The sequence below is a fragment of the Oryzias latipes genome, chromosome 12 (genome assembly GCF_002234675.1).
Source record: "Oryzias latipes chromosome 12, ASM223467v1".
NCBI classification, from domain to species: Eukaryota; Metazoa; Chordata; class Actinopteri; order Beloniformes; family Adrianichthyidae; genus Oryzias; species Oryzias latipes.
The window spans coordinates 2,940,271-2,953,720 of NC_019870.2; the positions used below are offsets into that span (position 1 = coordinate 2,940,271).

A 13,450-nucleotide genomic window follows, 5' to 3' on the forward strand; every position below is an offset into this window, starting at 1 on the left:
TGTATAACCAGAACAGGAGCTGGTTCGCATAGTACGAAGTGGCGGGATGAGGGTCAGCACAGCTAAGTCTGAGGCCATGGTTCTTGATCGGAAAAAGGTAGTTTGTCCTCTCTGGGTAGGTGGAGGGCTCTTGCCACAGGTGAGGGAGTTTAAATATTTTGGGATTATTAACGAGTGAGGGAAGATCGAAACATGAGATCGATAGGCAGATTGGCGCACCGTCCACCGTTATGCGGTCGCTGTACTTGTCCGTTGTGGTGAAGAGAGAACCAGAAAGCATAGCTCTCAATTACCGGTTTATCTCTGTCCCAATACTCACCTATGGTCATGAGCTCTGGGTCATGCATGACCGAAAGAACGAGGTCCCGGGTAGGGTGGGTGGACGCTCGGTCAATCCCATAGAGCTCAGAGTAAAGCCCTTGCTCCTCCAAATCGAGAGGAGCCAGTTGAGGTGGATCAGGCATCTGGTCCGGATGCCTCCTGGACACCTCCCTGGGAAAGTGTTCCAGGGATGTCCCACTGGGTGGAGGCACCATTGAAGACCCAGGATACGCTGGAGAGACTATGTCTCTCAGCTGGCCTGGGAAAGGGGTTCCCCGGAGCTGGAGGAAGTGGCTGGGGAGAGGGAAGTCTGTGCATCTTTGCTTAGACTGCTGCCCCTACGACCCAGTTCTGGATGGAAGAAGACGGATGGATGGATGGATTACTGGCAGCTCTACTTAAACTTCCTGTACAGAATTCCTAGAATTTAATGTCAACCATCTCTAATCTGGAGATCTAAATTGACTCTCAAGTCACTTACGGGGACAAGCTAACAAAAAGCCAATTTTCTCGAGGCTTGAAAACTTTAATCCATGCTTTTGTGATTACAGGGCAGGATTTCTGAAAAGCCAAGAGTGGGGGTTGGTAAACCTTCTGCTGCTCATCTTCAATTAATCCTAAATTCTGCAGCATGTACTTTAAACTGCACCATTAAATGTGTGTTTCTCATCACAGATTCCAGCAGCTTTGGGGTATTTTTTCAAGATAAAATCTGTGTCTACATATTTACTTCTTGTTTTCCATGTAGTCTCCTTTAAACATCACTGCAGATGAAAGATGATAGTATTAACTTTATGCTTCAATCATGACTAAACTAAACAGGGGAAAGTATTAGGTTTAAGGGCTGTCATCTGGACTTGGTTTTTAAAGTTGAAGACATTTCATCTCTTATCCAAAAGGCTTTGTCTATTCTGAAACAGCTGGTAAAAAGCTGGTTTATATGTGCTCGTGGGGGCACATTTCTTTGTGCTGCCCAGCAGTGGGATTGTAATCACCTTTGCCTCACAGTGCTTGCAGGTTCTTGTTGAGCTTTCTCTGTGTGGAGTTTGCATGTTCTCCTCGTCCATGTATGGGTTTTCTGGTACTTGGGTTTCCTCCCACAGTTCAAATCCATACGTCTATGTTTATTGCGTAAACGGTTGAAGGGTTATGGTGATACGAAGAACATCAACACAGGAGCTCTGGCACTATAGTGTTAAATAATGCACTTAGTCAGGCAGATTAGTCCCATTGGAAGCAGCAGAGCAACTCTAAAGAAATGGTCCAATCTCCTTAACCAAAATGACAAAACAATAGCATTTTTTTGTCATAGAAATTCTTTTAGTTTAGCCTGAGTTTAATATGGAGTTGAAAAGAAGAATAGAACTGCTGTCTGATTGTCTCTGTGAGGATCTGAAGCTAAAAGTAACATTCTGTGCTCCTGAAAGTAAATTCATGCACTAACAGACTTTTTAAAAGTTGGTTTTAAACACCCTAAAATTGGTAAATCTTGTTTGATACTTAAGTATTTTACTAATGAGCTTTCATACGCCATCAGGTACATCGTTTTCAAACCCAAATGTAAAATCTTTGAGCATTGGGATTCTTAATTTTGGGTGTGTGTGGTCCATTGAGTCTCCTTTAATCTGAAATATATTAATCTGTGGTAATCCCAGTTTATTCTCTATACACCACATTAATTCCTCATAACTTGGTGATTACTAAGAAGACATGCTGATGTTTGTGGATTCTTTCTGTTTGTTCAGCTGGTGTTGAGAACTTTATGCTTTCCAGGTGATGATGCTTTTTAATGGGATATTTCTGCTCAACTTGAATGTCTCTGCTTCCTACACCACACATCTTTCTCCACTTCAGTGCAGGATGACTTCAGTTCATTGTTACAGCAGTGCTGTGCGAGATGACTGAATGCAGACTACAGATTAGTAAACAAGTTTTTAAACATCTTCCCTCATCTAAGAAGAAGCTCTGATGCCACTGTGTGCAAGAGCTGATGCAGCAAAGATATGTAAAACAGGTGAATGCTCTATCAGATCAGGTTTTTGTATTGCTTTTTTAAATCAGTTTAACATCCTGGAACTTGAATTGAAATGGTGGTAAATTGTTACCCACAATAAGGGAGGAAAAGTGGCTTTGAAGTCATTTTAAACTAGCAGGACAAGCTTTAGTCCATTTGATGAAGTGAATATTTGTGAACATTGGGAAATGTTTTGGTAGCTTATTAAAAGAGGAATAGAGGAGAAATTTACGCTTGGTAGATTATTTCATTTAATTTATAATGGTATGCCAGCTGTGCCTAACAACAGTGAATGTGTGTGTGCATTGGTGGGAATGGGACTGTAAGTGAAAAGCGCTTTCGGCCTTAAAGCAGGGTAGAAAAGTACTGTATAAAAATACAACATGGTTTGTTGTAACATTGCTCTTTTGTAAAAACAATGATTTTCTTTTGCATAGGATAGCTCAGTTGGCTGGGTGTAGGACTGTCTAGCAGGAAACTTGGGTTCCCAGCTAAATCCAGTGTGGGTCCTTAGGCAAGACCCTTCGTGCTACTGCCTACCTGGGTCTCCATGCCTTGAAAATACAGGGTTGTGTCAGGAAGGGCATCCGGCGTAAAAACTCTTTACCAAAAACCACCTGTGCCAATCAGTGAAAGCTAATTTGCTTTGCCGAAAGGTAAACCACAACATAACATTTAATATCAATTCAAGATTTTAAGAACTTTGCCTCGGAACGGCAACTACACATTAGCTGAGTTCACATGGACACGAGTAATCAGATTAAAGGCCTAATCATAATAATAATGCTTCATGTAAACACGCCATTCGGAATACTCTGACCCGATCAGACTCATTCAAATCAAAATTTCCTTCTGATGGAGATGGATGGATTATGCTGATTGCTTATCCGATTGTGGTGCATGTAAACACTTGAAGATCATCTCGCTCTATGCTGCAGCTAGTTTGTTTATAACGAAACTCAATATTTCTTTTTGTTTCCGGTATTTTATTTATTTATTCTTTTTAACTTGTCCTGTCCAAAAGCTGAGCAGACAGATGAGATCTGAAAGCCTCTTGTGTTGGACACATTTTACTGTTACAATAGGGGTTATGAAATGTTTGACACACTAGGTGTATATTTAAATAAACCCCTTTTGTAATGTGGGCTAGTGTTTTTCAACCTTTTAGAGCCACGGCACACTTTAACCTTGACAAAAATCTCGCGGCACACCAGCATCCAAAAATTAAACGCCACAATGATATGTTCCAACCGAAAATGTGGCGTATATAAACGTTTAATATAATCGGATAAAGTTTTTCTGGGCCCATGTACACAGTTCAATTCTAATCCAATCTGTGATCCGATCAAAGATATTTTGCACATGTAACTGCAGCCACTCGTGAATTTGTGAAAGTGGATGGCTAGACTGCTTCCACTCTTTATGGGTGAACTCGAAAAGAACAATTCTCTCCCACCAGCCTTTTTCCTTTAGAGCAGGGGTCGGGAACCTTTTTGGCCGAGAGAGCCATAAACGCCACATATTTTTAAAAGTAATTTCCAAAGAGCCATACAACAGTGTAGTGTCCCTTTCCCACACTGAGGCACGGAGACTTAACCTCTTTTAAGGTTCTTTATTCTGGTTACTGTAGACCGCAACAAACGCCGCACAATTAATCCAGCAACTCCTGAATCTCTCCCGCTGAGACGAGAGCGCTTCTCCCAACTTTATTCCCCCCTCCCGCTCCAGCCCTCCCATTTCCCTTATTCGGCCCATAGCTGAACCCCATTGGTCCAAACTACCTAACAACAGGCTGAGCGACAGAACTGAGAGCCAATCACATCTCTGCTTGATGCGTTCATTGAACTCCAGAACTTTTAACGCGACCCAACAGCCAAGTTAAACTCAGTCCGCGACAATATGTTTAAAACTAATTATACTAGTGAATGTGTGCATTTGATGTAATTTCAACATTTTTAAAGTACAATAAGTCTGTGGATTCTTTTTAATAACATTGTTATGCTGTTGCTAATAAATGATGAGTATTTCTCGTGGTAGTTTTGCTGATTGTGTAGTCTGGTTTATAGGTGGTGAGTTTCTGCTTCACGCAGGCGTTGAGACTCTAAACGTGATCTTAGGTCTGACTGTTCTTTAGATGTGACAAAGACTGCTCACATGCAGACGGGGAGGCAGACATACACTCACACGCCGCAGTGAGTGACGGGCAGCGGGTTTTACGTTTTTACAATCCCTGCGCGATTCACCTGCTGCCGGTCCCCACAACCCCCCCACCCCCGCCCTCTGCTTTCTCCCTCACACATCCCCGTCTCCGCAACTGCGCGCTCTTCCTCAGGGACGGGAGCGCGCAGTCTGAAGGCCCGTACACACCGCGACGAATATTCGCCAGGCGTTATTCGCCAGCGTTTTTCGCCACGTTTTTTGTGTTCACACCCAGGCGATTTTCGCTGACGATGAGTGGAGTGAACATGCAATTTCATTCCCTGACATTAGCTGGCGCTTAATGTAAAACAGAAATACTCCTGTACACAAGGTGGCGCTGCGCAACTTTACGCTTCTTAAAGTCGCTTTTCACTCAGAAGAAGAGAGCAAGTATTTACGCGCTTGTCAGAATCATACAAAGAAAACATGAATATTTCAAGCACCAGTAGCTCCAACTGGTGCTTGGTTCGGGGATATTTTAGAATGTCCGTCATTATTGCTTCGCGGCTGTGTAGACGCTACTTGGCGTCTATCTTCTTCGCTGGTATGTGTGCTCAGCAAGGCAGTTTTGTGTTTGAGCGCCCCCAAGTTGTGTTTTACTGTAACTCCAGAAGCTCCAGACACGTGAGCAAAAGCGCCATTCTCATTGGTCGAGTAGATTTCGACGCGACGCGTCGAAAAAAAAAAACGAACCCGAGGCGGTTTTTTTTTTTGACGCTTTAACGCGTGGCGTTTTTTCGCGTCGGTGTGCACACTCTCATTGGTGCCCTTTGTTTAGTCACGAGGCGTTAAAGAAATTCGTCCCGGTGTGAACAGGCCTTTAGGCACGGCAATTCACAGGTTTCAGGCTGGTACAAACTCTGTGAAATAATAGATAATAGTAAACTGAAAGTGCTGGCGCAGATTTTTCTCTCCAAGCACCGCAACTACTGCGCGCCTCTGGCATCGCATCGCGCCCGAGAAGGACTGGTCTAATGAAAAAAAAGTATAACTAAAGATTTGTCTGCGAGCCACATGTGACCATCAAAAGAGCCATAGGTTCCCGACCCCTGCTTTAGAGTCATCCTCTTCAACATATGCCCAAATTCACACTGTTCAGCTTTCACATGTAATGGCATGCGGCCAAGATGCACACTGCTGTTATTTATTGGGCAGGACATTGCCTCAACTATTTAGCGAGTGTTTCTGCTCCAACACTAAATGCAAAATGTACATTTGTTTCTTTTTCTACTTAATGTTTGCTGTATAGGTTCATCATGACTCTTTGCACGTGTAATTTGTCTCTGTACCCATGGGCCAAGGTCTTTTGTTTTGTTTTGTTAATGTGTTAAAAAACAACAACAACAATAAATATACTGTATATAAATGGTAGAGAAAAAAAAACTCGACACAAAGGTTAATTTGAAGCAAAGGGTAAAGTAAACAGTTGAATGATTTGTTTGCAGGGATGGATAGACATACATGTAAATCTGGGTTACTTTTACATTTTGACCCACTTTTTTGAAGGACGAATTACCAGTTTAATTGCCGTTTTCCCCTCATAAATTCATAATCAATTTTGCTATGAAATTACCCTTACATTCATCAATTTACTTGAGAAACAATTATTGCATTTTTCATTCAATTCTATTTTTACAGATACTTTATCCATTTCAAGCCGTTTTATTGCCTACAGTTTTTAATGTCTGTCAGGTTTAACACAGATACAACCTATTTAGGTTGAAACTGAACACTGAACTAACCCTGACTTGTACTTTAATCTAAAATAGAAACAAAAGGGAGGCACATTTCAACTCTCAAAGTCTATTTTTAGTACATCAAACCCTTAAAAGACAAGCATATTAAAGCATACAAGTAACGATGTGGGTTTAGCGACTTCTGTAATAACACTTAAACATGAAGTATAAAGAACAAACACTGCTCCACCCTCAATAACTCTTATGACCAGACACTGAGGAACATCTGTTATTTTCAAGGTAACAGAAAGTACCATGTGGCTGGTAATGGTGGTTTTTATGTTTCTACAATGTTTTGGTAGATGACCATGAACTATGGTGCAGACATTCACTTCTGCACTGAACCCCCTGATTATTCATTACTTTACCTGCAGATTCCAGCCTTTTTTTTTTTAGAGCTTTAGTTACAATGAAACACCTGCAAGTTAATGACCGATCAATAGCTATAGTTAGCTAAAACTGGCATGCGAGTCTATTAAGCTTGTAATGGGATAATGTTTGAATTTTCTTAGCTGAGATTTTCTTCCTTATTAGGATCAAGGTCAACTGAAATTCGCTTTTTGTTCCTGAGACTTGTAGGTAGCCGTTTGTCCTCCCCTCCAGACGCCCTGAACTCTTTCTCCACATTTTTCCTCATGCAAATGTCAGTGTTCACATACCTCTGGCTCTTTCTTCCTGAATATAAAGCAAAATAATGGTGATGTATTAGTCTACGTATCCCTCTCAAGAGAGTTCACCTAGATGGCGATTTCCTTTATTATGTCTCGTGTCTACTTCTGTTGTGGGGCAGTTGTAATAATAGTCTCTGCTGTAGAGGATGTATTAAAAAAACAGTGCAGTGGGGTTTCAGTGGGTCTGATTTATTTCCAGGGTAGTCTAAAATGTCATAAACGGCGGCCGTAGAGAAGCAGGTTCAGACTGTGCACTGTGGTTGGGTTTGTTATATACATTAGACCTGATTTGTGCTCCTGTACTTAAAGAGATGGCAAACATTGACGTCCAGCCGTAGACTTTTTTTTCCAGAGGAAACCGATATTTGAAAGAAAGAGTTTCTGCAGAGAGAACACGGGGCGAAAGGGATTCTTTTACCATTGGAACAGGGTGGTGTGAGGTGTTGGGTTTCAGATTCAGAGGATTCCTGTGTCATCTCTGCAGTCGACCCTCACGACCTGCTCAGACCTGCAGGCTGTGATTGACAGGCAGGCATCTGAGCAGTGATTAGGACTTTTTTCGTTACTGCCAAACGCCAGACAGTGTTTGACCCCTGACCCCTCTACACAGCTGTTTCGGAGTCACATACCAATGTCTTTACAGCCAAATCCGTGGAGCTACATGTCCCCCAGTCGGTAACCTGGACTCTCTGCTCTCAACTGTGTAGCTAAAAGCAGGAGACGGTGGACACTGTGAATCATCATTCCCAGCTACTAGACTTCACCGTCTTCTGTGTGTGTTTCAGCTTTGGGATGAACCACGACGGGATCGGGAATTCCTGTGGCACAAAAGGCCACGAGACAGCCAAACTGATGGCTGCTCATATAACAGCCAACACCAACCCTTTCTCCTGGTCCGCCTGCAGCAAAGACTACATCACCAGCTTTCTGGAGTAAGTGGATGATGGTTGCTCCCTGTGGAGGCGTCCGAGTGTGTGTTTGTGTTCGCAAAAGAAAAAAGGCACATGCCGGCCTGCTTACAGCTGTCTCTCTTTACAACCCTGCTGCCTCTGGCTGCCCTTTGTTGTTGCAAGTAAGACCACTTCTTCACATCATCTCATCACTGAGACTCCTGCCAGACCTCCTTGTGGCTGTGCAGGATAACTGTATGTGTTCCGCCTGTACATCCTAACGCCACGAGGCGGCTGTTGATGGCGCTCGTGCGGGCATCATCCTCGCTCATCATACTTGAAGGAAAATGGCCGTGGCTTTTGGCCACAAGAGTCTGAGTGAAACACGTGCGGGGGTGGAAGTGAAGACATCTGTCACCACATTCAGAACATGAAAAAATAACTAATCTGTTTTCAGCTGTTCTTAGCTTCCCATAGATGTAAGAGTGTCACTATTGATTAGTTACTTTCTGAAAGTTTAAAACACAGTAGGGAGGGCAAACCCCTGTCCTTTAGGACTATTGCCTGGCAGGTTTCTTGAATTTCCCCATGCTACCACCTGTTTATGACCTGAATCAGGTGGGTTCCACCAATGTAAGCTTTTTTTCAAAGCAGGATAGTTTGATGTAATTGATTTGAATGAAAAAAAAAACGTCCCATCTTCTTATGACTTGGCCCGCTTTAACACTACACTGGACCAAACTGTTAAGAAACACCACCTAGTCGTACCAGCTGGTCTTTTGGGGGTGGATACAGTGGTCCTAAGCTTTGACGCGGTTCACCTTGCAGACTGCATTCGTCTATAGAGGATTATCTTTTGTATGTAACTCCCACGACAAACGAGGGAACGCTGTGCACCAAAATGATCAGTTAGTCTCATTGGATTTGCTCCGTGGACAAGCGTCCCTCTTTGTTTTTCTTTTCTGTGAACACTGCAACAGGAAACTTTGCAAAATTTGCTAAAAAACCTAAAATATAACAACCAATGCAACCCATAAAGATGATTTATTAGATTTTTTACAACGAGTTCCAATACTCTAAATTGTCCCTAGGTGTGAATGTGTGTGTGCATGGGTGTGTTATTTGTGGCCCTGTGGCAGGCTGGCGACCTGTCCAGGATGCCCCCTGCCTTCGCCCATGAGTGGCCGGCATAGGCTCTGGCAGCCCCGTGACCCCGAAAGGAACAAAGCGAGTTTAGAAGATGAATGAATGAATGAATTCCAATATTGTAAATAATTTAGCTTGTACTAATAAGCATACACTGATCACATAGTTATTCACTCATTCAACGTAAAAGAACACACTAGTCTGCAGAGGATGCTCTGGGCAGCTATCACACAGGTGTAGCGCTTCCTGAATGTTTGATGCTGTTTTCAGATGCACATTATCCCGGGAGATTAGTGGCTACCAAAAAGTAGGTCAAGCTGCGCTGTGAGGTGCTTTCACTGGCATGGTCAAATCCATTAACTTGCACAAGCAGAGTGTGTCCAGTGGCATCTACCGAAACCCCTTTCATCGCCTAAACCAAGTAGGTTTTTGGACAAGGAAATTACTACTTTTCCTTTACTAATACTGTTTAGTTGTCAGAAAAGCGTCTTATATTTTGGATATGATCTGTGTTTTTTCGAAATGTAAATGCACAGCATTAACTTACATTGGTTCAATTGTGTTCTCTGGGCTGCTTTTCAGTCCATGAGACTTCACACCGTTTCTGGATTTCACCAGAGTTCACTTGCAAGTGAAGCAGAGGCCCTCATTATCAGGTGCACCACTGTTTGCGTGTTCAGTCTGCAGCAGACAGGTAAGCTGTCACACCTGCTAAAGGAAGCGGACTACCCAAGGAACCAAATTCCTTCTATATTTGAACTTCCACAACGGCTCAAGTGCTGACAGATTTTTCAACACAACTGTGTGTTCCTGCAGCAGTGTCTGTGTGTGCTTTCATTTGTGTATTCATGTGTATTTAGTAAAGCACTCCAAGGAAAAGGATAATAGCAGCTGTGGTTGTCAGCTGATGTTTCCGACTGAAAGCTGTTAGAGGAGGGCTGCTGAACAGGACTTGACAGAGATGGCAGCGGCAAATGCCAACTTCTAACTTCGAAACAAAGAGCTGCTTCTCTGCTGCCTCAGCCAGTTTGTCCCCTCCTGGCTCCAGTCTGGGAAAATGACTACAACTTTTCACGGGCAAAAAACAAGAAAACTTTTTTGCACTTTGTCTTTAGGATTTTTTTTATTGCCTTTAGCTTTAAAGTTTCTTACAAAAAGGTTTCTGTGTGTAAACTCCAATTATCCTCCCTTTCTTTTCCCCCGGTTGGTGTTTTGGACATCATGCGTCCTTTACCAGCCAAGTAAACAATTTTGGCTGTGGTATTGGCATCAATTCATCGTCTTTCTCGGGCATTATACGGTGCTTTGTTTGGGTCTTTTAGGGATGGTTATAAATCCCCTCACAGTTCAGTCCTGGTTTATTCCCCCTGTCTGAGTGCCAATTTTTTTAAATGTTAGATGGCAGGCAGTTTGAGTTTAGAAGGCTGTAAAATTTGATATTAGACTGTTGTTTCTTTTCTCATTTAGTTAGTCGGTTGGTCTCACTGCTGCATTAATTACTCAGCATCAGAGCTAAGAGATGGCCTCTGATCCGTCTTATTAGAAGATATTTCCTCTCAGCGTAATACATTTGGCTGAATCTAACAGACAGGAAGCTTTTGCGACTTAGACAATAATAGCATCAATCTTTGAGTGTTTTGTCTCTCTCCAAACCAATAAATAGTGAGGCTTACCCAGAGAGACTGCAGCTTGAAAGCTGATTTGTCTGACTCTCTTTATGATAAGAGGGTCCTCTGAGGGACAAGAGTTCAGAAACTGGATTAGTCTTTTCAGTAACCCTGGTCAGAGGATTAAAAAGAAACAAAGGATAAAATGAAAAGAGGAAATTAGCAGGATGGGACTCATTTTTAGGGTTAGCTCGAATACTAGAATGTTTTACTTTCTAAGCAGTAATCAAAATAAACAAAATTAGCATGTTAAATTACTTATTATTGGGAAAAACATACAGGGTTTTAATAAGATAGAGTTCAGACAAAAAAGTGGAAAAACGCAGTATTTCTGTGGAAGAAAGCTGTTTTTTGTATACCTAGATATTTAAATCCTATCTAACTTTTATGAAAGAAGACATGGTATCTAAAACAAAAAATAATCCCCCCCAAAAATTAAATTCAATAAAGATAGGAAGAATCTCGAGGAAGAATTTAAACTAAAGTTAAAACATGTCAGGGTAAAGTTAGTTTAAAAATCAGTTAAAGGGCTTTAAAAACATATTAAGAATGTTTAGAATGGTCCCTATGCCACACATAAAATACATTTATAGTAGATAGTGTTAAAGGGCGGCAGCCACCGACCAAGCCAGCAAGCCCTGGTACAAAACATTCCTACGAGAAACACTGGGGCTAAGAAGTATTTTAAAAAATGAAATTGGGAATAAAATTAAATGCATACAAAATAAAATTAAATACATAAAATCACATATATTAAAACTAATAGAATAAAACAGCAGATAAGATCAACAACAAGAAAAATGAAAAAGGAGGGTCTTGAGCCTCTTTTTAAAAAACCTCTATGGTTCCTGCGGTTTTCCCTGCGGTTTTCCGGCAGGCTGTTCCACAGGTGAGGACTGTCATGGCAGAACGAAGCCTCACTATAAGTTTTGGTCCTCACCTTAGGGACAACTCTCTAAGGGTTGTCCCAGAGGACCTCAGGGTCCACGAGGGGTCAAACTTTAAAAGTAGATCGCTTAAATAAGAAACCCCAAGACCATTAAAACATTTATAAAACACAGAAAGGATCCTAGAATTAATCCTGAAACACACAGGGAGCCAAAATGGCTGCTTTCAGCGGTACTTTCGTCTCTGTATGACCCATGCTGGCTTCCTGTTCTGCATTAGTCCTAGGGGAGAAACAATTAAAATAAGAATAACATTAGTGGAGCTTTTGGTTATTGTCTTAATGCAAATAAGAAAAACAAAGTTCAGAAGGAGAATGATCAGATTCTCCTCCATGTTGGTTTTGGACTTCACTCACTGATTACATCTACACTCCATCACTGGCCAAAGCTGAGATCCCGATTCTTTGACACGACGCAAAAATCTTCGCCAAAGTTCAGATATTTAAACTCACGCGGATCCGAATTTTTCCTGCTTTGCTGCCGCCATACCCCCTCGCCCAAATCGCGTCACAGAACCTCGGATCGCGTCTGTACATTGACGTCACACTGAAACTGCTTCTCCAATGAGACTGGTTGGAGCCTCCACCTTGATTGAAACTAACACTGAAGCATGAAAGTGTCATCGAAGCAGGACAGCTTACTGCTGAGCCGAAGAAGATGATTATGCTCCACAGCTTCATCCTAAACATCTCCATTTCCAAAGATGGTGACGAACCATCAGTGTTTGCTCAGATCCAAGCTTTGATATTTCCGTTTATACAACAATAAGGCCACGCGAGAAAAACAGCAGAGAGACTGTGCCACCGTTCTAAAAGCAAAGATCTCCACCCCTAATAAAACAAGGTCCAGCTCTGCCCCCAGTTATACTGGACTTTGAGGTTGGAAAGAAAATGCATTAACATCTGGCTCATGTCATGAAAAGGAAAGGGTATGTTTTTCAGGTTGAGTGGCTATTGAGTTGTCATGGGTTAAAAATAATTATCTTTCCCATGATGGGACTGTTAAAGCCATCGGGCTGAACTGAAGAATCCAGTCTAATAATGTAACTGAGGAAATTGCTAAATTCTGATTGGCTAGTCTGTTAAATTGGTCTTGAAGTCTCCTAATGAGATACACAGACTTTGAAACATTTTGAAGTTAAAGAAAAACGGCATCAGTTTTTATCCGCTTTTTTCAGCACTGTGCTTCAAAAAGGTAAATAATAAGACATTATAAAAGTTCACAAAAAACTTGCAGGTGACATTTTTCTGTGTTTATAGAGCAAGACAGAAAAATAGATCTGGAACGATGCCTCTTTCCACCATTTTTCAGCTGCTTTTCTAAATCTGTGGGTGTGATATTGGGTGTATTGTGTCAGAAAAAGGACAAAGTACTCAAACTAGCCTGGTTCCAGGGCAAACATCACCCTTAATTCCTCATTCCCTCCTTTTTATTTTCAAACTTTGTCATGTTAAAAGGAGGTAAAGGGTCAAAATGTCGTAAAATGTCTTCAGAAGTAGTTTGACTCATCAGATTTTGTGGGAAAATTTGTAGGACAACTAGAATAGAGCTTTAAATCCTTACAGAGCAGTAATTTACATCCGAAGAAATCCACAACGGTCTTCAATAAACTAAAAAAAAGTCATAACAGAAATGCATCATTTAAGTATGGAGATAAAAAACTTTTGACTTATATTTCTCTCAGCTTTCATGCTCAATCTTCCCCCCTGTGCTGGTGTCCCACAATGCAGTCTGCTTAATCATAGTCTGGCGCTGCGTTATTGTTGTCACCAGGCCCACTTTTTCTTTCGAGGGATAAAACATTTCACCGCATATTACAGCCACAGCCACAGCTGGAAAGAGCACACTAGAGCAACACA

The 13,450-nt window shown here is 41.8% G+C and overlaps 1 protein-coding gene and 1 long non-coding RNA gene across 4 annotated transcripts in view; one reads left to right on the forward strand and one right to left on the reverse strand.

Annotated features, from left to right (window-relative positions):
• Positions 1-13,450, forward strand: part of adamts6 (ADAM metallopeptidase with thrombospondin type 1 motif 6) — a 77,723-nt gene that overhangs the window by 23,546 nt on the left and 40,727 nt on the right. Inside the window, exon 10 of the mRNA XM_004074493.4 lies at positions 7,727-7,873. Within this exon, the coding sequence (XP_004074541.1) occupies positions 7,727-7,873 (147 nt within the window). The remainder of the gene's footprint in view (positions 1-7,726; positions 7,874-13,450) is intronic.
• The window catches only part of LOC105355188, a 78,585-nt gene that overhangs the window by 13,451 nt on the left and 51,684 nt on the right, over positions 1-13,450 (reverse strand). The window lies entirely within an intron of this gene.